General features: G+C 50.2%; 8 protein-coding genes across 8 annotated transcripts; 6 read left to right on the plus strand and 2 right to left on the minus strand.

The window, feature by feature from the left end:
• Positions 1 to 2784: 2784 nt before the first annotated feature.
• Positions 2785 to 3456, minus strand: H6S33_003560 (uncharacterized protein; the record flags this gene model as incomplete). Its single annotated transcript, XM_044834915.1, has 1 exon — positions 2785 to 3456. One exon carries the CDS (start codon positions 3454 to 3456, stop codon positions 2785 to 2787), a length of 672 nt encoding a protein of 223 aa, XP_044691921.1.
• A 77-nt stretch (positions 3457 to 3533) lies between these two features.
• Positions 3534 to 4043, minus strand: H6S33_003561 (uncharacterized protein; the record flags this gene model as incomplete). Its single annotated transcript, XM_044834916.1, has 1 exon — positions 3534 to 4043. The coding sequence occupies one exon, from the start codon at positions 4041 to 4043 to the stop codon at positions 3534 to 3536; it is 510 nt and encodes a 169-aa protein (XP_044691922.1).
• A 568-nt stretch (positions 4044 to 4611) lies between these two features.
• On the plus strand, positions 4612 to 5269 carry H6S33_003562 (uncharacterized protein; the record flags this gene model as incomplete). Its single annotated transcript, XM_044834917.1, has 2 exons — positions 4612 to 4973; positions 5007 to 5269. Coding segments are annotated over 2 exons (625 nt in total), but the record flags the coding sequence as incomplete, so codon positions are not given.
• Positions 5270 to 5355: 86 nt separating this feature from the next.
• Positions 5356 to 6651, plus strand: H6S33_003563 (uncharacterized protein; the record flags this gene model as incomplete). Its single annotated transcript, XM_044834919.1, has 2 exons — positions 5356 to 6542; positions 6601 to 6651. Coding segments are annotated over 2 exons (1238 nt in total), but the record flags the coding sequence as incomplete, so codon positions are not given.
• An 891-nt stretch (positions 6652 to 7542) lies between these two features.
• Positions 7543 to 8469, plus strand: H6S33_003564 (uncharacterized protein; the record flags this gene model as incomplete). Its single annotated transcript, XM_044834920.1, has 1 exon — positions 7543 to 8469. The coding sequence occupies one exon, from the start codon at positions 7543 to 7545 to the stop codon at positions 8467 to 8469; it is 927 nt and encodes a 308-aa protein (XP_044691925.1).
• Positions 8470 to 9481: 1012 nt separating this feature from the next.
• On the plus strand, positions 9482 to 15162 carry H6S33_003565 (uncharacterized protein; the record flags this gene model as incomplete). The annotated part of the gene is made up of 3 exons (XM_044834921.1): positions 9482 to 10216; positions 10265 to 11476; positions 11656 to 15162. 3 exons carry the CDS (start codon positions 9482 to 9484, stop codon positions 15160 to 15162), a joined length of 5454 nt encoding a protein of 1817 aa, XP_044691926.1.
• A 1766-nt stretch (positions 15163 to 16928) lies between these two features.
• Positions 16929 to 18974, plus strand: H6S33_003566 (uncharacterized protein; the record flags this gene model as incomplete). Its single annotated transcript, XM_044834922.1, has 1 exon — positions 16929 to 18974. The coding sequence occupies one exon, from the start codon at positions 16929 to 16931 to the stop codon at positions 18972 to 18974; it is 2046 nt and encodes a 681-aa protein (XP_044691927.1).
• A 77-nt stretch (positions 18975 to 19051) lies between these two features.
• On the plus strand, positions 19052 to 19447 carry H6S33_003567 (uncharacterized protein; the record flags this gene model as incomplete). The annotated part of the gene is made up of 1 exon (XM_044834923.1): positions 19052 to 19447. The coding sequence occupies one exon, from the start codon at positions 19052 to 19054 to the stop codon at positions 19445 to 19447; it is 396 nt and encodes a 131-aa protein (XP_044691928.1).
• Between the last annotated feature and the right edge of the window lie 2691 nt (positions 19448 to 22138).

Genomic DNA, 22138 nt, shown 5'->3' on the forward strand with positions numbered 1-22138 from the left:
GTTCCTTGGACCAACAATCGGTCCATTTGTGTCTGGACTTGCCGCACTATTGCACAAGTCAGTCTATGCACTCTACCAATAGGGAGTACCGGAAGGTCATACCTTCAAGCATACTTCTGCTTTCCTTCTTTCTTCTAGAATATCCCCCGGGATACCCTTCAGTTCCACCGCTTTGTCTTTAGGTCCTGGAGTCTTCTGAGGTCCGGAGGAGCTCGCAGCTTCTCTTTTCCTCTTAGGCTGCTGGTCCTTCTGAGCGGGAGGATCTTTCTTGGTCCGAGGGTGCGCTTTCTCAGCTGCCATCCCTTGGTACCTCTCATGGGTATGCCCTAACTCTCTTAGAGCAGCTATCCGCTCCATCAAGGACTTTGGCTTGGGGTTGAAAAGAGCCCAACTCATGCCTAGGTCCGGGAGGAGGGAGTTATGGATCTTATCATCCACCAACTGACCCTCATAGCCAGTCTTCCACATCAGCTGAATAATAGTATTCAGGAAGAGGTCTATTCCTCCTCGAGCTGTGTGGGTGAGGGTATTCCATTGGGCTACAGCATCATCTCTAGAGATGGCTTCACCGAAGGCAGCTCTAAAAGCATCCACAAAGGAATCCCAGCGCTTCCATCTCTGATCCAACTGCACCGGTATTCCAGCAAGGCGGTTGGCGGAGGCTTGATCAATTGAATTGTGGTATGCCTCATACCATCGGATCGCTGCCTCCCCTTCCATCAAGTTGCCTGCATATCGGATCTTAACCTCCTCAGAGGTAAATGACAGGCTCTCAATGGAGAACACATTCTCACATTGCCGGATGAAGGTTTCCACTTGCTCCGCCTTGCCTTGGAACTTTGATGGTGGTGGTGCCTTTGGTTCTCGAGCTCTGGTGGAAGTAGAAGGGTGGGAGGTGGTCGGAGGTTGATACTGCTGGGACATCATTGCCAACAGATTCTTCTGTTGCTTCTCCAACTTCTTCTTAAGGTATCTCCGCCAACCTCTTCTGTTATTACCTTCTGGTTCCGAGTCTGAGCTGTCGGAATTATCCGAATCTCCTGGGGCGGGAGCACGGGCTGCTGGAGGTGGAGGGTTCTGATTTCCGCCACTTCCTCCCTGTGCCTGAGCTGGAGGGGGAGCAGCGGCCGCAGCAGGAGGGGCCACAGGTGCTACTGGTGCCGGGTTGCTAGCCAGTGGTGAGGTTGCTGCTGGTTGAGCAGCCCCAGACATGGTAAACCTTCCTGGGTTCCTGGCTAGCGGACTAGGAGGTCCTCGGCCTGCACCTGAGAAGAACTCTCCTTCATAGTCAAAGGATCGGTCGGCTCCTCCAAGGAGTGGATGTGTTCCACCGAAGCGGCTAGGTGGTAAGGGTGAAGCCCCCACCGCTGGCTGTACAATAGGGATAACTCTCCTAGTGGATCGGACCGGAAATGCTGCAAAGGGGCTGGTCTTCCGCTGCATTGTCCTGGTAGCTGCTCTGGAAGAGGACCTGGAGACTGGAAGTGGTGCCGGAGTTGCTGGTCTACCCACCACCAACCTTCCTTCATCAAGAGCTCTCTGTATCTCGGCAACAAAGTCTGGTGGAGTGGCCGGATTTGTCCACTCAATCTCCATGGCATCAACATCGGCATTTAGTTCATCTCTTTCTGCATACTTCCGGAGCTCTTCCTGAACAGAGTTGACTTCCGACCTCATGTACTCTAGAGCTTCTGCCATCAGAGCATTCTGTGCTGCCTGGCGCTCTTGTACAATGAGCAGTGCCTGACTGCCTCGGTTCAACTGACTCTGCAAGCTATGCTGGAGGTAGGTCTGAAGCTCTGTGAAGAACTGTTGTAAGGAAACCTCATCGGTATCCTGCCAGGCAGGCTCACAGCCGGGAATATAGGCCTGTAGAGCGGTCCTGGGTTTCTTAACAAGCTGTGTCTGCCCGGTGGCATCAAGCTGGAGGGGCACCGGCTGCCATTCAATCTGAAGGGGTGCATCTGGAGCCGAGAGGGCGGACATTTTGTATAGAGGAAGAATAATCTGAAGGTGACTTGAGCCTTAAAGATTATCTGTAACGGGGGTCCTTTCTAAGAGAAATAGATTTGTATAGAATAAAGACGGCCGTGCAAGATAGACAATCAGGTTGCAGATTATTCAAAGATACTATCGCTAGAACTCAATAATCTTTAAGGGCTCTGCTACCGATGAGAACTTGGTTTTTCTTTCTGATGAAGACTGGAGAGAATAGGACTGAAGGGCGGGAATGAACCTGAGTACTTATACTCCGAAGGCCTCTGTTCTCTGCTCCTAACTCCTTTACTAAGTTCCGGTGGGCCTTCCCTCAGTACCGGAAACAATACCACCGCTACCCCGCTTTTCTCTAAGCGTCAGCAGGTGTTTCCGATACCCAAGGCAACCACCCTTAGTCAAAGCCTTTGTAACACCTGCAGCCTTGGTTGCCACACAACTGAGGACCTGCATGAATGAGCTGCCGCTCAGGTGTAAGCTTAATCATTGCTGTAGAGCTTTCGCTTATTGTAGACTTCCCTAGCATAGTCCCTGCCCTTCGGCGGACTTACAATGCACCGAGGATACAGAGGATCACCGGTCAATCAGAGCTTCACTCTGGCCGGTCTTCTAGTCACTGGCGAGGCATAGACTCGTCAGTCATTGCTCCCATGAATAGATCCTCTTCCTAGCGCCCGGAATGTAGTTACTCTAACAGCTGGTAGCTAACCACACTGCCGGTACTTGCATATCACCGTGCAACTGGCTTCTAACAATAGCTCTCAGCATGTAACCGGGCCCTGTGTGTACTCATACACCAGACAGTTGAAATGGCTCCGTTACAGGTGGTAACTTATCTGCTTCCGATGGTAGGAAGACTTTAAGGAACCCATGGAGCCAAGAGGGAAGAGTCTCGCGGAGGTTAACCGATTCATCTTCCAAAAGACAAATACTACCGATGAATTGGGCCTCCGGATCGTCCAGTACACCCTCGTCCATTTCTATTTGAGGTTCCTTGTCAGTGAAGCATCGACTCTTGCAGTTCTCGCCCTCGTAGGAAACTTCCCCATTTACGCCTATAACCGGCTTGTGTTCTTTCAACCACCAGTTCGGTAATATTGCATCGATGCCAAGTGGGAGAGGGGCGATTTCGAATGACAACTGTGTTTGGTGCCCCCTCGACATTATAATTAATGGTTGTGTAAAGGCGTGTCCCGTGCCCTTCATAACTTCTCCCGTAAATCCAAATACCCGGGCCGGGACGTCTCGTTTCACCTTCGGGACCTCAAAACTATCAACAAAAACAGCAGACAAAACAGGACCAGTTGCACCAGTATCCAACAACACCTTACAAGGTAAACATTTTTCCACAAAACAAAGGAACTGATTAACGATAGGTCGAGGACCGTGAATGGGTTCCTCCAAAATTTTCTGTTTTTTCTCCGGTGGGGACGCTCTCCCCTCCTGCCTTTTTCTTTTCATATTTTTTTTATTGTTTTCCGTCAGTGACAACATAGCAATCTGGGGATACTCCTGACCTGACTCATCAGAGTCCCCTTCTAAAAACCCATATCGAAATCCATCTCAGATTCCGATCCTCGTTCTCGCACAAACACTTGCCCACTGGTATACTCCGCAGCACCCGTAGCAGCCGGCTTCCTAGCACGGTGCCTCATACGCTTTCTCTGAGGTTGGGGTTCCGGTGGTTCCATATCGTGATCGCCATCGTCATCGCGGGTATGCTTTCGGGAGAAAGAGGAGATAGATGCACTGCTATTAGCATCTGAACGACACCATTTCCAAAGATGACCCTTTCGGCCACATCGCACACAGACACCATCAGTCTTTCGCTGGTCTCGGACCGGCTGTGGAATTCCTTTGGTGGCTTCGTCGTGGTCGTGGTATATTGGCTTATTCCCCGACTTGTTCTTGCTGGTGCTCTTCTTATCTTGCCCTTTTTCCTTCTCCTCAGTCTGAGCCCTCCCCTTGATCTTAAACCCCTTCTCCTTCTGCCGCGAGTTCCCACCATTATTCGAGTCCCTTCCTCTCGACTCCGCTTTCCCCAACATCTTCATCTGCTCTTGATAAGCCTCGTGAGCCTTGCCGGCTCGTTCCAACTGTTTGTAACAGCAGCTAGGCGGGTTGGCTATGTGAGTTGTCTGGGTATAAGAGAGAAGGATTATGCAGTGTGGTTGGGTTTAGTGAAGCGGGTTTCTATTATGTTCTTTCTGTTTCTGTTACGCGAGGGTATGAGTCAGCATTGGGATAGGGTATGGATATATAAGGGGGGCGTTGTCTCGTGATTTCTTGTTTCTCTTTCTTTTCCTTTTCTCTTTATGCAACCTCTGTACTTTACAGTCACGAATACTATTTGGTTCGCGCTACGTCATAGGGTTTACCCGGTATACTAGACCAGGTACAACCATCCATAGTCCATAGTCCACAGTCCCCGTTCTTGCCTTAGATGTACCCTTCGGCCCCATAGTCCATAGTCCACGAACCTCCTACGTCCACGTCTTCGCCTCGGTTGTATTCCTTGGCTTCATAGTTCCTACGCCCATAGTCCCCGTTACACTTAGGTTGGATCCTCTACAGCCAACCAATACAACACCGCCTCGCTTAGCTCTGGTCGTGACCATGTCCGACACCACTCAAGATACGTTGCTGCAGCGTCTTTCAGAATTTTTGACCACAGATGGTCCTCTCCCAGTGGATATAGACTTCGGTGATGAACTTACCGAGGCCCATGATCTCATTGCTGAATGTTTGGAGGCTTTAACCAAGCCTTCTGAAATCCCCGAACCAGTTATCGACACGGCCCAAGAAGAGGTCATTATCGGCCTCACCAAAGAACTCGAAGCAGCTGACGAAAAGGCTGCCGATCTATTGCAAATCTTGTCCGAATGCCAGGAAGAGTCTACCGAGACTATCCGGGGCCGCGATGAAGTTATTGTTGCTCTCAAGGGCGAGCTTGAGGAGTCTAAGGCCGAAGAGGAGGAGTTTTGATATCGCCTGGCACTACATCAGGAAAGTCTCGCCATCGCTGACGAGAACCTCGCTGATGCTGAAGATGAGATTCTTCACATCACCTCTGTTGCAAAGGCCTGGGAGGCCCAAGCCAATGCCACCATCGCTGATCTTCGTTCTCGCATCTCCGCCGCCATAGTTAAACCCCGATCCCGGCATGTCTCCGTTAAACCTCGTTATCTTACCCCTCGCTCCCAAGACCCCCGTACCATCAACAATTGGCGAGAAAAGCCAATTGAACAAGTGTCTCAAAAGCCGGCGTTAAAAGGTCAGCCCCTTTGGTAAAGAATGACAAACCAAAGGGGCAAACCCCGCCACCTGTCTCTGTTCTTCCTGCTATTACTGTGTCCGAAGATAAGATGTCTGAAGACTCTCTTGTCGTCACCTGCTCTGTCTCCCAAGATCCCGACTCCTTCGTTCCTACCTATGCTCTCATCGATACAGGAGCATCAGGATATGCGTTTATTGATCAAGGTTTTATGGAAAAATATGGACTCTCCTCCGAACCCCTGAAGACACCACGCCTCCTTGAGGTAATCGATGGTAGGCTAGTCGAATCAGGAAAAATTACCCACGTCGCTCGTCTTTCATTAGATATCCATGGTCACCAGGAAACTGCTCCATTCTTCGTTACCCAGTTGAGTCACTATCCGATTGTATTGGGAATACCTTGGATGCGACATCATGATGTTACGATTCGGCCGAAGGAAAATTTACTTGTTTTTGACTCTCTAAGCTGTTGTCAACACTGTTCACTCAGTAGAACGACAGTTACTGTCCATGGAATTTCGATCCCTCTACCGGAACATCATACTGTTGTCGTTTCAGCAGTTGAAAAATCCACCGTCGACGTCAAGCAACTAGTACCAAAGGAGTTCCACCATCGTCTCCATATGTTCCAAGAATATGATGTTTCAGTCCTTCCACCACATCAGCCGTCACATGATATTGAGATCGTATTGGAGGAAGGTAAACGACCACCGTACGGACCAATATATGGATTATCCCAGGTTGAATTAAAAGCACTACGGGAATACCTTGACGAAAATCTACCTAAAGGATTTATTCGAGCCAGTGAGTCACCAGCGGGAGCACCCATACTATTCGTAAAGAAAAGTGATGGGACTCTTCGGCTTTGCGTAGATTATCGGGGCCTCAATGCAATCACGATCAAAAATCGGTATCCGTTACCATTGTTAAAAGAAACCCTGGCCAAGTTATCAAAAGCGCAATATTATATCAAGCTGGATCTACGTTGGGGATATAACCAAATCAGGGTCGCCGAGGGAGACGAATGGAAGACGGCGTTCAGGACTCGTTATGGACACTTCGAGTATACTGTAATGCCGTTCGGATTAGCTAATGCCCCTGCCACGTTCCAACATTGGATCAATGATATTTTACGACCATACCTCGACCAATTTGTGACAGCATACCTAGATGACATTCTTATCTACTCGGAAACCCTGGCAGAACACAAAGAGCACATTCGAAAGGTTTTGAAAGTACTTGATGAGAATCATGTTCACTGTGAGGGATGCGTACCAGACCACAAGAGTACACTACGCAGAGCTCAGAGTTCGGCTAACAGCTACAAAGGTAGAAGTCTCCAAGGTCTCTTCAGTCAACGTCGAGTATGATTCTCCTTGATCCGATACGGGCCCCGCGAGCTACGTTATCAACAAAGATTCACTAGAGTTAGCGTATAGTATTCGACCGTCTTCGACGTAATAGTTCAGGTAGAGTTCGAAGTCACGATAGAATAAAGTAATTCCAAAAGTATATTCAAATAAAGTTGTAACTCGCGTATCAACGATTTATATTGTTAAGACTCTGATTTCGCCGATAATGGTTTGGCTAGTCAGTGAATGACACAGTATTTATATCCCTCGCTTATGTCTCGAGGACCCAGTCTACTAATAATACAGAATACACTCGGGGCATGCCCGAGACCCTGAAAAACAACCAAGAACATTTAATTCCTAAGTCCGCTGAAACCCCTCAACCTATTTATCCACTCTAATGCACGTTTCCCTGTCGATGTTTCTTCTCCATCGGCCGTCTGGTGGATGATCGTCAGCGTCGGCTATTCGGAGGTCTCGGACGGCAAGGCTACCTACTCAGGCCTCTTCCCACATCGCTTTCCCACATAGCAGAGTCCTCTCATGCCCACAGGTACCGCCGATAGGTACTCGGTCGGCTGGCAGCTTGCGCCGATTCGCTCCGAGCGGTCCGATCTTCGATCCGATTGATTCCAGCTGTCCCTCATATATCTACCGGTACCAAAACACTCCCCTCCGGCGGTTTGACGCTCCGGGGGTTATTATTGGGGTCGAAAACGTGTTTTTTTAACTAGGAAAGCCGCAACTCCGCATTTGGTCGCGTATCGATCGCACCACACCTCGTGGGTGCGAACCGGAGTTGATAGTGGTATTGCCATTAGTATCAAAGGGTATTGGGGTATCTACTAGCCTTTCTCTCACTCCCGTAAATGCTTAGCATGCCCGTAACATTCACCTTAAGCCTGAGAAATGTGAATTTATGGTCCAGGAAACGAAGTATCTCGGCCTTATTCTCACCCCGGATGGGAATAGGATGGATCCGAAGAAAGTTGTCGATGTTTTGGAATGGTCCACACCAAGGAATCTCCATGATGTTCAAGTATTTCTGGGATTTGCGAATTTCTATCGGCGTTTTATTTTAGGATATTCAAAAATTGTTGCTCCGCTCACGGCTTTGACCAAGAAAAATGTTAAGTTCGAATGGACGGACGAAAGGGAGGAAGCATTCCAGACATTGAAAAAGATTTTCACAACGGCACCCATACTAGCGCATTTTGATCCGAATCGGAAAATCGTAGTAGAAACCGATGCATCCGACTATGTTTCTGCTGCAATCCTGTCCCAACGTGACGACGAAGGAATTCTACATCCAGTTGCTTTCTTCTCTAAGAAACATTCCCCTGCGGAATGTAACTATGAGATCTATGATAAAGAACTTCTGGCAATTGTACGATGTTTTGAGGAATGGCGACATCATTTGGAAGGGGCACAATTCTCAATTGAAGTTCTCAGCGATCATAGGAACCTTGAATATTTTATGTCAACAAAGCTATTAAACCGTCGACAAGCCCGTTGGTCGGAATTTCTTTCACGTTTCGATTTCGTCATTCAATTTAGACCAGGGAAACAAGGGGCAAAGCCAGATGCATTGACTAGGAGGTCGGGTGACCTACCTAAGGAGGGGGATGAGCGGTTGACGCATCAAAGCCAGGTGGTTTTGAAGCGAAAAAATTTGGATTCAAAGCTAAGTTTGTTCGCGGGTTCTTTTTCAAATGAATCCGCTGAAGGAATGTCTACTGTAGAAGAGTTGTTTTCAAATGCTTACCAAGTTGACAGTTTCCTGAACAAAGTCCTTGCTGTTACGGGCATGCCAAGTATTTACGGAAGTGAGAGAAAAGGCCAGTAGATACTCCAATACCCTCTGTACGCTAATGTCATCTCTGGACCGCACTCGCGGAGTGTGGTGCGACCAATATACGATCAAAACACGGAGTCATTAAAAACACGTTTTCGACCCCAATAATAACCCCCGGAGCGTCAAACCGCCGGAGGGGAGTGTTTTGGTACCGGTGGATATATGAGGGACAGCTGGAATCAATCGGATCGAAGATCGGACCACTCGGAGGGAATCGGCGCAAGCTGCCAGCCGACCGAGTACCTATCGGCGGTACCTGTGGGCATGAGAGGACTCTGCTATGTGGGAAAGCGATGTGGGAAGAGGCCTGAGTAGGTAGCCTTGCCGTCCGAGACCTCCGAATAGCCGACGCTGACGATTATCCACCAGACGGCTGATGGAGAAGAAACATCGACAGGGAAACGTGCATTAGAACGGATAAATAGGTTGAGGGGTTCCAGCGGGTTTAGGAGTTTGGGTTACGGACTTAGGAGTTAAATGTTCTTGGTTGTTTTTCAGGGTCTCGGGCATGCCCCGAGTGTATTCTGTATTATTAGTAGACTGGGTCCTCGAGACATAAGCGAGGGATATAAATACTGTGTCATTCACTGACTAGCCAAACCATCATCGGCGAAATCAGAGTCTTAACAATATAAATCGTTGATACGCGAGTTACAACTTTATTTGACTATACTTTTGGAATTACTTTACTCTATCGTGACTTCGAACTCTACCTGAACTATTACGTCGAAGACGGTCGAACATCAAACGCTAACTCTAGTGAATCTTTGTTGATAACGTAGCTCGCGGGGCCCGTAACGGATCAAGGAGAATTATACTCGACGTTGACTGAAGAGACCTTGGAGACTTCTACCTTTGTAGCTGTTAGCCGAACTCTGAGCTCTGCGTAGTGTACTCTTGTGGTCTGGTACGCATCCCTCACAGTATATTGTTACTCACAAGTTCACTTGGAGTAACGAAGTCACCTCAAAAAGAAGAACTATCACCATTATCCCTTACCATAATGGCATTCCGAAGGGATTATTTCGTAGACACCTCGGCCGTAACAGACGAGGCCGCAGAGGACGCTATGGTACTATCTGAGGCTGTTAGCCCCGATCCCCTACTCCAGGGAGGACCCTCTACACACACTAGGTCAACGAGTAAACGCTCTACTCAAGCCCAGTTTACGAGGTCCATGCAGGAGTTTTTGGATACCCATGAGGCACAAATGAGGTATCTTGGTACAGCTGGACAGGCCGTTTGGCAGCAGCTACAAAACCTCCAGGAACAAGTGCAGGGGAGTGGGCAAATTCTGGATAAGAAAGCACGGCAAGAAGCCATCGCCCAGAAGCAACATCTCGAATCGCTCTTTGAGCTCGTCGAAAATGTTCGACAAATGCAAGAAACTGCACGAGCCGCCGACCACGAAATTCTGGACCGTAACCATCGAATAACCCAGGACCAACTGTTGGAGGCGGAACGACAGCTGAGAGTTGCAAGAGAAGAGCGGGAGCAGGAGAAAAGGGAACAGCGGGAACTGTTGGCACAATTCAAGCAGTCCGATGATGTGAGAAACCAACGAATAGCCGAGATGGAGGAAAGCCTACGACAACATATGTCGGTAGCACCCTCCATGGTGAGCATCCCCTTGGACCCTAATGCACCCCAAACGGTTCCTGTTGGCAACGGCAAGAACCCCGAGAATGCTGGCCCGGTAGGAGGAAATGCCGGCCCAGTAGGAGGAAACGCTGGTCCCGTAGGAGGAAATGGAGGCAGGCAATAAGAGGATGCCGGCCCGGTGCAGGGAGATAGTAGTAAGAAACCGGTGGGAGCTGCCCCCGTCGGCGGGAATGGTGGAAATCAACCTCCCCAGAACCCACCAAGAGGAAACGTTGAGGGAGACCCAGAACCTTCCGACGACGATGATGACGATAACAGTGAATGGTCGCACGGTCGGAAGAATTGGAGAAGGAACCGAGGCGGGAACCGGAATTCGGTGCCGCCTGAAGATGACGATATGGTAGATTCGCTCGCCAAAATACCCTTCGAGTTCGATAATGCCAGGAAGCATAATCTGCGGCATTGGCTCATGGAGTGCGAGATCTATTTCGAGCAGAAGCCCAAGAAGTTCCGAACGGACAGAAACAAGGTACTGTTCGCTGGAACGTATACGTGTGGGTTGGCAAAGGAATGGTTCATGGAATACATCGAGACCAAGATGCTAGGACCGGCAGCCGCGGACTATGCTACTTGGACTCGGTTCCGTCAGGAGATTAGAAAACGTTTCCTAAGCACTCAAGAGGCTATGGAGAACGCGATGAAGATGCAGCAGTTTAAGTACTCTGCTAACATCGGAGACTACCTGACGAGAATGGAGATCATGAACCAGCATGCTCAGATGAAAGGAGCATCCTATCGCGCCGCCCTGCTCCAAGGGCTACCCAATGAAATCCGGGAGCGCCACTCACGCTTCGATCCAACCGATGACGACTCCGAGTACATCCAACAGTTGGAACGAGCCGGCAAGGCTCATGAGGCCTATCAGGAGCAGATGAAGATGTTGGGGAAAGCGGAGTCGAGAGGAAGGGAGACGAATAATGCTGGGAACTCGCGGCAAAAGGAGAAGGGGTTTAAGATCAAGGGGAGAGCTCAGACCGAGGAGAAAGAAAAAGGGCAAGATAAGAAGAGCACCAGCAAGAACAAGTCGGGGAACAAACCAATATACCACGACTACGACGAAGCCACCAAAGGAGTTCCACAGCCGGTCCGAGAGCAGCGAAAGACCGATGGAGTCTGTGTACGATGTGGCCGAAAGGGTCATCTTTGGAAATGGTGTCGTTCAGATGCTAACAGCGGTGCATCTATCTCCTCTTTCTCCCGAAAGCGTACCCGCGATGACGATGGCGACCACGATATGGAACCACCGGAACCCCAACCTCCGAGAAAGCGTATGAGGCACCGTGCTAGAAAGCCGGCTGCTACGGCTGCTGCGGAGTACACCAGTGGGCAAGCGTTTGTGTGAGAACGCGGATCGGAATCTGAGATGGATTTCGACGAGGATTTTTAAAAGGGTACTCTGATGAGTCAGGTCAGGAGTACCCCCAGATTGCTATGTTATCACTGACGGAAAACAACAAAAAAAATATGAAAAGAAAAAGGCAGGAGGGGAGAGCGGCCCATCCGGAGAAAAAATAGAAAATTTTGGAGGAACCTATTCACGGTTCTCGACCTATCGTTAATCAGTTCCTTTGTTTTGCGGAAAAATGTTTACCTTATAAGGTGTTGTTGGATACTGGTGCAACTGGTCCTGTTTTGTCTGCTGTTTTTGTTGATAGTTTTGAGGTCCCGAAGGTGAAACGAGACGTCCCGGCCCGGGTATTTGGATTTACGGGAGAAGTTATGAAGGGCACGGGACACGCCTTTACACAACCATTAATTATAATGTCAAGGGGGCATCAGACACAGTTATCATTCGAAATCGCCCCTCTCCCACTTGGCATCGATGCGATACTACCGAACTGGTGGTTGAAAGAACACAAACCGGTTATAGGGGCAAATGGGGAAGTTTCCTACGATGGTGAGAACTGTAAGAGTGAATGCTTCACTGACAAGGAACCTCAAATAGAAATGGACGAGGGTGTATTGGACGATCCGGAAGCCCAATTCATCGGTAGTATTTGCCTTTTGGAAGATGAATCGGTCAACCTCCGCGAAACTCTTCCCTCTTGGCTCCATGGGTTCCTTAAAGTCTTCCTACCATCGGAAGCAGACAAATTACCACCGCATCGATCCTACGACCATGCGATAGATCTTGAACCAGGTAAACAGCCACCATGGGGACCCGTCTACTCCCTATCCGAAGTCGAGCTGAAGGTGCTTCGGGAGTACCTGGACAAAATGTTGCGATTGGGAAAGATTAGGCCGAGCAAATCCCCAGCAGGAGCCCCAATCCTATTTGTGAAGAAGAAGGACGGTAGTCTACGACTTTGCGTTGACTACCGTGGACTTAACCGCGTGTCCATCAAGAACAGGTATCCGTTACCACTTATGGACGAATTACGAGATCGAGTGGCGGGCGCGGTTATCTTCTCGAAGATTGACCTGAAGGAAGGTTATAACCTCATCAGGATCAAAGACGGCGACGAGTGGAAGACAGCCTTCCGTACGCGGTATGGACATTTTGAGTACCTCGTCATGCCTTTTGGGCTGGCAAATGCGCCGGCAACCTTCCAGAACATGATGAATGATGCGCTGAGGGAATTCTTGGATCAAGGTGTAGTAGTATACCTCGATGATATCCTAATATATAGCAAGTCTCGAGAGGAACATAGAGAGCTGGTCGGCAAAGTACTTAGTAGGCTACAAGAATACAACCTGGTCGCCAACCCGAAGAAATCATTCTTCGAGCTCACCGAAATCGAGTTCCTCGGATACATCCTTGCCCCAGCAGGCGTCACCATGGCACTGGATAAGGTCATGTCTGTTACGAATTGGCAAGCCCCGTGCAGCGTTAAAGAAGTACAGATCTTCATGGGCTTTGCCAACTTCTACAGAAGGTTTATCCACAATTTCTCCGGGGTCTGTAAACCCATTACCGATTGTCTCAGGGGTGATGCTAAGAACTTTGTCTGGTCTATGACGGCCCAAGCAGCCTTCGAAAAACTCAAAACCCTGTTTACGTCTGCGCCGATCTTGGTACACTTCTCTCCAGATCGCCAGACTATCGTGGAAACGGACGCAAGTGATTTTGCTATTGCCGCAATTCTATCCCAGGTTATTGACGGAAAGACTCACCCTGTCGCCTTTTATTCTCGGAAGCTTAACCCAGCGGAACTCAACTACGACGTCTGGGATAAGGAGATGCTAGGAATTGTGTCAGCCTTCAAGCAATGGCGTCACTACCTCGAAGGGCCTAGCCAAACGGTTCTCGTCTATACGGATCACAAGAACTTAGAGTACTTCTCTACCACTAAGGTTCTTAACCGACGACAGGCAAGGTGGGCTGAGTCTTTGGCGGAATTTGACTTCAAGATTATTTACCGCCCAGGAACCAAAAATGGGAAGGCAGATGCACTATCGCGACGGCCGGAGTACCGTCCTGAAGGGGGAGGCACGCTTGGGAAACAGCCGATAGACAGGTTCTTTAAGCCCGGGCAGTTGGCGGAGGAAGAGTTTGTGGTATCAGCGGTGTCGCTTGCCTCCAAGGGAGTGATCGACTGGTCTAGGAATTTTCTGGATCATGTCAGGCAGGCGGCATCGGGAGACCCGATATGGGTAGGAATGAGAGAGAGAGTTGAGCAAGGGGAGAAGCTGGGGGAATTGAAGGATATTGCCGAGAAAGACGGGCTACTCTTCTATAAGAACCGACTCTACATCCCGGCAGACGACCGTATCAAGATCCGAATCGCACAGGCAGAACACGACTCGAAAGTGGCAGGACACTTTGGACAAGACAAGACACTGGAACTCATCACGCGTAACTTCTATTGGCCAAAAATGAACGAGTGGATTGATGACTACGTTCGGTCATGCGACGAGTGCCAACGTAACAAACCTAGCCGCCATAAGAAATATGGTGCGCTTCTACCACTGTCCACGCCACATGCTGTCTGGCAATCGATATCAATGGACTTCGTCGTACAGTTACCGGAATCAAAGGGATACAACCAAATTTGGGTAGTAGTCGATAGGTTCTCGAAGATGTCGCACTTCATCCCCTTAGTAGCAGAAACGACCGCGCAGGATTTAGCGAAGATATTCCTCGGTCAAATCTGGAGACTCCATGGGCTGCCTCTCGACATAGTTTCCGACAGGGACGCCAAGTTTACTTCAAGTTTTTGGGCATCCCTTATGGAATTGTTGGATGTGAGGATAAGAATGAGTACGGCTTTCCACCCTCAGACCGATGGGCAAACAGAGCGAGTCAACCAAACCCTCGAGCACTACTTACGAGCGTTTTGTAACTACGAGCAAGATGATTGGGCAGAGCTACTCCCGTTGGCGGAGTATGCTTATAACAACTCGGTCACCACCGCCACGGGCCAATCTCCGTTCTATACCAATTACGGTTACAACCCAAGGACCAACTGGCCGACGGAAGCCGAAGTGGTTAACCCAACCAGTGACCTGTACGCTCACTTCATCCGAGGAGTTCATGACTCCGCTCTCGCTCGCTTAACAGACACCAGGGAGGAAATGGGGAAATACTATGATCGGAAAAGGGACGAACCGCCTAACTTCAAGGTGGGAGACATGGTTATGCTCAATGCGACCAACATCAAGACTCGTCGCTCTACCAAGAAACTCGATCATAAGAAACTCGGCCCGTTTAAGATTATCCGACTAGCTGGGAAACGAGCCTGCGAACTGGAACTGCCACCACAAGTCAAAATCCATAACGTGTTCCACATTGAACTCTTGGAACGTTACCGACAGAGCAGTATCCCAGGTCGCGAACAACGTCCCCCGACTCCCGAGGAGGTCGATAAGGAAGGAGAGGTGCTGTATGAAGTGGAAAGTATTGTGGGAAGCCGGAAAAGCAGAAGAGGATTAGTGGAATACCTGGTGAAATGGCGGGGCTATTCGATGAGTGACTGTACGTACCAAGTCATGGATGCTATGGATGAGGAGGTACTTGACCTTGTCCGCGACTTCCATCGAAGGAACCCCAAGGCTGTGAAGGACCAACGCCTGAGACTATAGAGGTACCCTACTGGGCTAAGTCCTTCCCCTCCACAGACACCACGGGTGATATGTGGAGCAGGTTTACTGGAACCATAGTCTGTCAGAAGATGTCCCGAGACGTGACACCCTGGAAGGGGGGTAAGCTGTTACGGGCATGCCAAGCATTTACGGGAGTGAGAGAAAGGTTAGTAGATACCCCGATACCCTTTGATGCTAATATCAACTCCGGTTCGCACCCACGAGGTGTGGTGCGATCGATATGCGACCAAATGCGGAGTTGCGGTTTTCCTAGTTAAAAAACACGTTTTCGACCCCAATAATAACCCCCGGAGCGTCAAACCGCCGGAGGGGTGTGTTTTGGTACCGGTGGATATATGAGGGACAGCTGGAATCAATCGGATCGAAGATCGGACCGCTCGGAGCGAATCGGCGCAAGCTGCCAGCCGACCGAGTACCTATCGGCGGTACCTGTGGGCATGAGAGGACTCTGCTATGTGGGAAAGCGATGTGGGAAGGGGCCTGAGTAGGTAGCCTTGCCGTCCGAGACCTCCGAAAAGCCACCGCTGACGATTATCCACTAGACGGCCGATGGAGAAGAAACATCGACAGGGAAACGTGCATTAGAGTGGATAAATAGGTTGAGGGGTTTCAGCGGCTTTAGGAGTTTGGGTTACGGACTTAGGAGTTAAATGTTCTTGGTTGTTTTTCAGGGTCTCGGGTAGTGTTACGGGCATGTCAAGTATTTACGGAAGTGAGAGAAAAGGCCAGTAGATACTCCAATACCCTCTGTACGCTAATGTCATCTCTGGACCGCACTCGCGGAGTGTGGTGCGACCAATATACGATCAAAACACGGAGTCATAAAAAACACGTTTTCGACCCCAATAATAACCCCCGGAGCGTCAAACCGCCGGAGGGGAGTGTTGTGGTACCGGTGGATATATGAGGGACAGCTGGAATCAATCGGATCGAAGATCGGACCGCTCGGAGCGAATCGGCGCAAGCTGCCAGCCGACCGAGTACCTATCGGCGGTACCTGTGGGCATGAGAGGACTCTGCTATGTGGGAAAGCGATGTGGGAAGAGGCCTGAGTAGGTAGCCTTGCCGTCCGAGACCTCCGAATAGCCGACGCTGACGATTATCCACCAGACGGCCGATGGAGAAGAAACATCGACAGGGAAACGTGCATTAGAACGGATAAATAGGTTGAGGGGTTCCAGCGGGTTTAGGAGTTTGGGTTACGGACTTAGGAGTTAAATGTTCTTGGTTGTTTTTCAGGGTCTCGGGCATGCCCCGAGTGTATTCTGTATTATTAGTAGACTGGGTCCTCGAGACATAAGCGAGGGATATAAATACTGTGTCATTCACTGACTAGCTAAACCATCATCGGCGAAATCAGAGTCTTAACAATATAAATCGTTGATACGCGAGTTACAACTTTATTTGACTATACTTTTGGAAATAATTTATTCTATTGTGACTTCGAACTCTACCTGAACTATTGCGTCGAAGACGGTCGAACATCACACGCTAACTCTAGTGAATCTTTGTTGATAACGTAGCTCGCGGGGCCCGTATCGGATCAAGGAGAATTATACTCGACGTTGACTGAAGAGACCTTGGAGACTTCTACCTTTGTAGCTGTTAGCCGAACTCTGAGCTCTGCGTAGTGTACTCTTGTGGTCTGGTACTCATCCCTCACAGTATATTGTTACTCACAAGTTCACTTGGAGTAACGAAGTCACCTCAAAAAAGAAGAACTATCACCATTATCCCTTACCATAATGGCATTCCGAAGGGATTATTTCGTAGACACCTCGGCCGTAACAGACGAGGCCGCGGAGGACGCTATGGTACTATCTGGGGCTGTTAGCCCCGATCCCCTACTCCAGGGAGGACCTTCTACACAAACTAGGTCAACGAGTAAACGCTCTGCTCAAGCCCAGTTTACGAGGTCCATGCAGGAGTTTTTGGATACCCACGAGGCTCAAATGAGGTATCTTGGTACAGCTGGACAGGCCGTTTGGCAGCAGCTACAAAACCTCCAGGAACAAGTCCAAGGAAGTGGGCAAATTCTGGACAAGAAAGTACGACAAGAAGCCATCGCTCAGAAGCAACATCTCGAATCGCTCTTTGAGCTCGTCGAAAATGTTCGACAAGAACAGGAAGCCGCACGAGTCGCCGACCACGAGGTTCTGGATCGTAACTATCGAGTTACCCAGAACCAACTGCAGGAGGCGGAACGACAGCTGAGGGTTGCAAGAGAAGAGCGAGAGCAGGAGAAAAGGGAACAGCGGGAACTGTTGGCACAATTCAAGCAGTCTGATGATGTAAGAAACCAACGAATAGCCGAGATGGAGGAACGCCTACGACAACATATGTCGGTAGCACCCTCCATGGTGAGCATCCCCTTGGACCCTAATGCACCCCAAACGGTTCCTGTTGGCAACGGCAAGAACCCCGAGAATGCTGGCCCGGTAGGAGGAAATGCCGGCCCAGTAGGAGGAAACGCTGGTCCCGTAGGAGGAAATGGAGGCAGGCAACCGGAGGATGCCGGCCCAGTGCAGGGGAACAGTGGCAGGAAACCGGTGAGAGCTGCCCCCGTCGGCGGGAATGGTGGAAATCAACCTCCCCAGAACCCACCAAGAGGAAATGTTGGGGGAGATCCAGAACCTTCCGACGACGATGACGACGATAACAGTGAATGGTCGCATGGTCGGAAGAATTGGAGAATAAACCGGGGCGGGAACCGGAATTCGGCGCCGCCTGAAGACGAGGATATGGTAGATTCGCTCGCCAAAATACCCTTCGAGTTCGATAATGCCCGGAAGCATAACCTGCGACATTGGCTCATGGAGTGCGAGATTTACTTTGAGCAGAAGCCAAAGAAGTTCCGAACGGATAGGAACAAAGTACTGTTTGCTGGAACGTATACGTGTGGGTTGGCAAAGGAATGGTTCATGGAGTACATCGAGACCAAGATGTTAGGTCCAGCAGCCGCAGACTACGCTACTTGGACTCGGTTCCGTCAGGAGATCAGGAAACGCTTCTTAAGCACTCAGGAGGCTATGGAGAATGCGATGAAGATGCAGCAGTTTAAGTACTCTGCTAACATCGGAGACTACCTGACGAGAATGGAGATCATGAACCAGCATGCTCAGATGAAAGGAGCATCCTATCGCGCCGCCCTGCTCCAAGGGCTACCCAATGAAATCCGGGAGCGCCACTCACGCTTCGAGCCAACCGATGACGACTCCGAGTACATCCAACAGTTGGAACGAGCCGGTAAGGCTCATGAGGCCTATCAGGAGCAGATGAAGATGTTGGGGAAAGCGGAGTCGAGAGGAAGGGAGACGAATAATGCTGGGAACTCGCGGCAAAAGGAGAAGGGGTTTAAGATCAAGGGGAGAGCTCAGACCGAGGAGAAAGAAAAAGGGCAAGATAAGAAGAGCACCAGCAAGAACAAGTCGGGGAATAAGCCAATATACCACGACTACGACGAAGCCACCAAAGGAGTTCCACAGCCGGTCCGAGAACAGCGAAAGACCGATGGAGCCTGTGTGCGATGTGGCCGAAAGGGTCATCTTTGGAAGTGGTGTCGTTCAGATGCTAACAGCAGTGCATCTATCTCCTCTTTCTCCCGAAAGCGTACCCGCGATGACGATGGTGACCACGATATGGAACCACCGGAACCCCAACCTCCGAGGAAGCGTACGAGGCACCGTGCTAGAAAGCCGGCTGCTACGGCTGCGGCAGAGTATACCAGTGGGCAAGCGTTTGTGCGAGAACGCGGATCGGAATCTGAGATGGATTTCGACGAGGATTTTTAAAAGGGGACTCTGATGAGTCAGGTCAGGAGTATCCCCAGATTGCTATGTTATCACTGACGGAAAACAACAAAAAAAATATGAAAAGAAAAAGGCAGGAAGGGAGAGCGTCCCAACCGGAGAAAAAACAGAAAATTTTGGAGGAACCTATTCATGGTCCTCGACCTATCGTTAATCAGTTCCTTTGTTTTGCGGAAAAATGTTTACCTTGTAAGGTGTTGTTGGATACTGGTGCAACTGGTCCTGTTTTGTCTGCTGTTTTTGTTGATAGTTTTGAGGTCCCGAAGGTGAAACGAGACGTCCCGGCCCGGGTATTTGGATTTACGGGAGAAGTTATGAAGGGCACGGGACACGCCTTTACACAACCATTAATTATAATGTCAAGGGGGCATCAGACGCAACTATCATTCGAGATCGCCCCTCTCCCACTTGGCATCGATGCTGTAACGGAGCCATTTCAACTGTCTGGTGTATGAGTACACACAGGGCCCGGTTACATGCTGAGAGTTATTGTTAGAAGCCAGTTGCACGGTGATATGCAAGTACCGGCAGTGTGGTTAGCTACCAGCTGTTAGAGTAACTACATTCCGGGCGCTAGGAAGGGGATCTATTCATGGGAGCAATGACTGACGAGTCTATGCCTCGCCAGTGACTAGAAGACCGGCCAGAGTGAAGCTCTGATTGCCCGGTGATCCTCTATATCCTCCGAGCATTGTAAGTCCGCTGAAGGGCAGGGACTATGCTAGGGAAGTCTACAATAAGCGAAAGCTTTACAGCAATGATTAAGCTTACACCTGAGCGGCAGCTCATTCATGCAGGTCCTCGGTTGTGTGGCAACCAAGACTGCAGGTGTTACAAAGGCTTTGACTAAGGGTGGTTGCCTTGGGTATCGGAAACACCTGCTAACGCCTAGAGAAAAGCGGGGTAGCGGTGGTATTGTTTCCGGTACTGAGGGAAGGCCCACCGGAACTTAGTAAAGGAGTTAGGAGCAGAGAACAGAGGCCTTCGGAGTATAAGTACTCAGGTTCATTCCCGCCCTTCAGTCCGAATTCTCTCCAGTCTTCATCAGAAAGAAAAACCAAGTTCTTATCGGTAGCAGAGCCCTTAAAGATTATTGAGTTCTAGCGATAGTATCTTTGAATAATCTGCAACCTGATTGTCTATCTTGCACGGCCGTCTCTATTCTACTTTAGTCTATACCTCTTAGAAAGGACCCCCGTTACAGATAATCTTTACGGCTCAAGTCACCTTCAGATTATTCTTCCTCTATACAAAATGTCCGCCCTCTCGGCTCCAGATGCACTCCTTCAGATTGAATGGCAGCCGGTGCCCCTCCAGCTGGATGCCACCGGGCAGACACAGCTTGTCAAAAAACCCAGGACCGCTCTACAGACCTACATTCCCGGCTGTGAGCCTGCCTGGCAGGATACCGACGAGATTTCCGTCCAACAGTTCTTCACAGAGCTCCAGACCTACCTCCAACACAGCCTGCAGAATCAGTTGACCCGGGGCAGTCAGGCCCTACTCATTGTACAAGAGCGCCAGGCAGCACAGAATGCTCTGATGGCAGAGGCTCTTGAGTACATGAGGAGGGAGGTCAACTCGGTTCAGGAAGAACTTCGGAAGTATGTGGAGAGGGATGAGCTGAATGCCGATGCCATGGAGATTGAGTGGACAAACCCGGCTACTCCACCAGACTTTGTTGCCGAGATACAGAGAGCCCTTGATGAAGGAAGACTGGTGGTGGGTAGACCAGCAACTCCGGCACCAAATCCAGGCTCTAGGTCCTCGTCCAGGGCAGCCACCAGAACAATGCAGCGGAAGACCAGTCCCTTCGCAGCATTTCCGGTCCGATCCACTAGGAGAGTTATCCCTATTGTGCAGCCAGCGGTGGGGGCTTCACCCTTACCACCTAGCCGCTTCGGTGGAACACATCCACTCCTTGGAGGAGCCGACCGATCCTTTGACTATGAAGGAGAGTTCTTCTCAGGTGCAGGCCGAGGACCTCCCAGCCCGCTAGCCAGGAACCCAGGAAGGTTCACCATGTCTGGGGCCGCTCAACCAGCAGCAACCTCTCCACTGGCCAGCAACCCGGCACCAGTAGCACCTGTGGCCCCTTCTGCTGCGGCCGCTGCTCCCCCTCCAGCCAATGCGCAGGGTGGAAGCGGTGGGAACCAGAACCCTCCACCTTCTGCGGCCCGCGCTCCTGCTCCTGGAGATTCAGACAGTTCTGACAGCTCAGACTCGGAACCAGAAGGAGGTAACAGGAGAGAATGGCGGAGATACCTTAAGAAGAAGTTGGAGAAGCAACAGAAGAACCTGTTGGCAATGATGTCCCAGCAGTATCAACCTCCAGCTACCTCCCACCCTTCTACTTCCACCAGAGCCCGAGAACCAAAGGCACCACCACCATCAAAGTTCCAAGGCAAGGCGGAGCAAGTGGAAACCTTCATCCGGCAATGTGAGAATGTGTTCTCCATTGAGAGCCTGTCATTTACCTCTGAGGAGGTTAAGATCCGATATGCAGGCAACTTGATGGAAGGGGAGGCAGCGATCCGATGGTATGAGGCATACCACAATTCAATTGATCAAGCCTCCGCCAACCGCCTTGCTGGAGTACCGGTGCAGTTGGATCAGAGATGGAAGCACTGGGATTCCTTTGTGGATGCTTTTAGAGCTGCCTTCGGAGAAGCCATCTCCAGAGATGATGCTGTAGCCCAATGGAATACCCTCACCCACACAGCTCGAGGAGGAATAGACCTCTTCCTGAATACTATTATTCAGCTGATGTGGAAGACTGGCTATGAGGGTCAGTTGGTGGATGATAAGATCCATAACTCCCTCCTCCCGGACCTAGGCATGAGTTGGGCTCTTTTCAACCCCAAGCCAAAGTCCTTGATGGAGCGGATAGCTGCTCTAAGAGAGTTAGGGCATACCCATGAGAGGTACCAAGGGATGGCAGCTGAGAAAGCGCACCCTCGGACCAAGAAAGATCCTCCCGCTCAGAAGGACCAGCAGCCTAAGAGGAAAAGAGAAGCTGCGAGCTCCTCCGGACCTCAGAAGACTCCAGGACCTAAAGACAAAGCGGTGGAACTGAAGGGTATCCCGGGGGATATTCTAGAAGAAAGAAGGAAAGCAGAAGTATGTTTGAAGGTATGACCTTCCGG

This window comes from Morchella sextelata (genome assembly GCF_020137385.1).
Source record: "Morchella sextelata strain SCLS chromosome Unknown scls_15, whole genome shotgun sequence".
Classification (NCBI taxonomy): Eukaryota; Fungi; Ascomycota; class Pezizomycetes; order Pezizales; family Morchellaceae; genus Morchella; species Morchella sextelata.